Raw genomic sequence first — 1,368 nt, 5'->3', positions numbered from 1 at the left:
AAGCAGGAAATGGCGCTGGCGGGCCTGGCTCAGTGGACAGAGCGTTGGCCTGTGGACTGAAGGGCCCTGGGTTCGATTCTGGTCAAGGGCCTGTGCCTGGTCGTGGCTCTGCAGGAGGCAACCAATCAATGCGTCTCTCTGTCTCCCCTCATCCCTTCCACTTTCTCTAAAGATCAATGGAAATAAAGAAATAAAAATAGAAACCAATGGAGAAATATCCTCAGCTCAGGAGCCTGCACTCGCTGCGACCCCACGCAGAGGCCTGGAGGCGGCGCGAGGCCAGGGACTCCCTCCCCAAAGTCCTTGGCCCTCCCACCCAAGCAGCCAGAGCAGACCTAGCCGCCCACCTTGAGCTTGGAGTGCCGGCTGCAGGAGGACAGCACCGCCAGCTTCCGCGGCCTGCCCCGGGGCCGCTTGCCTTTCTTCCGGTTCTGCACCTCCTTCTCCTGTTCCCTGAAGAGAATCACCATCGGGGTCACAGAACCGCCCGCACACAGAACCCCATGGCTTCAAACCCCGTCCCCTCCAGCCCAGCCCTCTGCAGCGCCCATGATGTTTGCACGCCCCTCCATTCCACTGGCATCGGGTAAAGACAAGTCGAAGAGAGCCAAGCGAACCCCGCACGTGAACAGTTTCGGGCTCTCCGATTCCGACTCCACGTACAGCACACCTGACCCAGGCCTTTCCGCGGGCAGAATGTTTCCGGAGAATTCTAGAATGCCACGAGGGGTCGTGTGGTCACGTGGCCCAATCTCCTCATTTCAAACCGGAGTCCAGGCCGAGTGAGGACCTGCCCCCAGCACCCCCCTACCCCTCGCAACTACCCGCACAAAACCTGCAGGTCTGAGGAGCACAGAGAACCCACGGCTCTGCTGGCTCCGCACGGGGTCTTCCCGGGCCAGTGCCCTGCGCAGTCCCGCCTGTTCCCCTTCCTAAGACGCCCGGTTCCTGGATCCCACAGAGGCCGAGCTCGAAGCCCCAGGACGCCCTCAACCAGCCCCGACGAGGCCACGGACAAGAGATGCCTCCCAGCCCCTCGAGAGAGTCTGTGTTTCAGGCTATTGCCCATCCCCCGGGAAGAGGATCTACCTGGAGGGGTTCCCTGATCATTAAAACGGGCCGACGCCATCTCCCTGGGGCCTCGCCGGTGACCCTTACAGGGTCCAGTGAGCACCACCAGCTGGAGCGGACACTCCGAGGCAGCCCGACCGTCTCCTACGTCACCGCTAGCTCCGGCCTCCGGCGGGACCTCCCGCCCATTTCCGGGAGAAAGAGCACCCACCGCCCAGGATGTGACCCAGGCCACCGGCTTTACCTCTCTGGCCTCTCAGGGTCCGACAGCCCCATCTCGGTATCCTCGCTGACCCC

The 1,368-nt window shown here is 62.6% G+C and overlaps 1 protein-coding gene across 1 annotated transcript in view; it reads right to left on the bottom strand.

Annotated features, from left to right (window-relative positions):
- The window catches only part of CBX2 (chromobox 2), a gene marked incomplete at its 5' end in the record, with an annotated part of 5,570 nt that overhangs the window by 2,680 nt on the left and 1,522 nt on the right, over positions 1 to 1,368 (bottom strand). Inside the window, 1 exon segment of the mRNA XM_015559725.1 lies at positions 348 to 453. Coding sequence (XP_015415211.1) covers positions 348 to 453 — 106 coding nt within the window.

This window comes from Myotis davidii, unplaced genomic scaffold (genome assembly GCF_000327345.1).
Source record: "Myotis davidii unplaced genomic scaffold, ASM32734v1 scaffold211, whole genome shotgun sequence".
Taxonomy (NCBI): domain Eukaryota; kingdom Metazoa; phylum Chordata; class Mammalia; order Chiroptera; family Vespertilionidae; genus Myotis; species Myotis davidii.
Note: the sequence above shows the minus strand (reverse complement) of the source record. Positions and strands in the feature narration are given on the sequence as shown.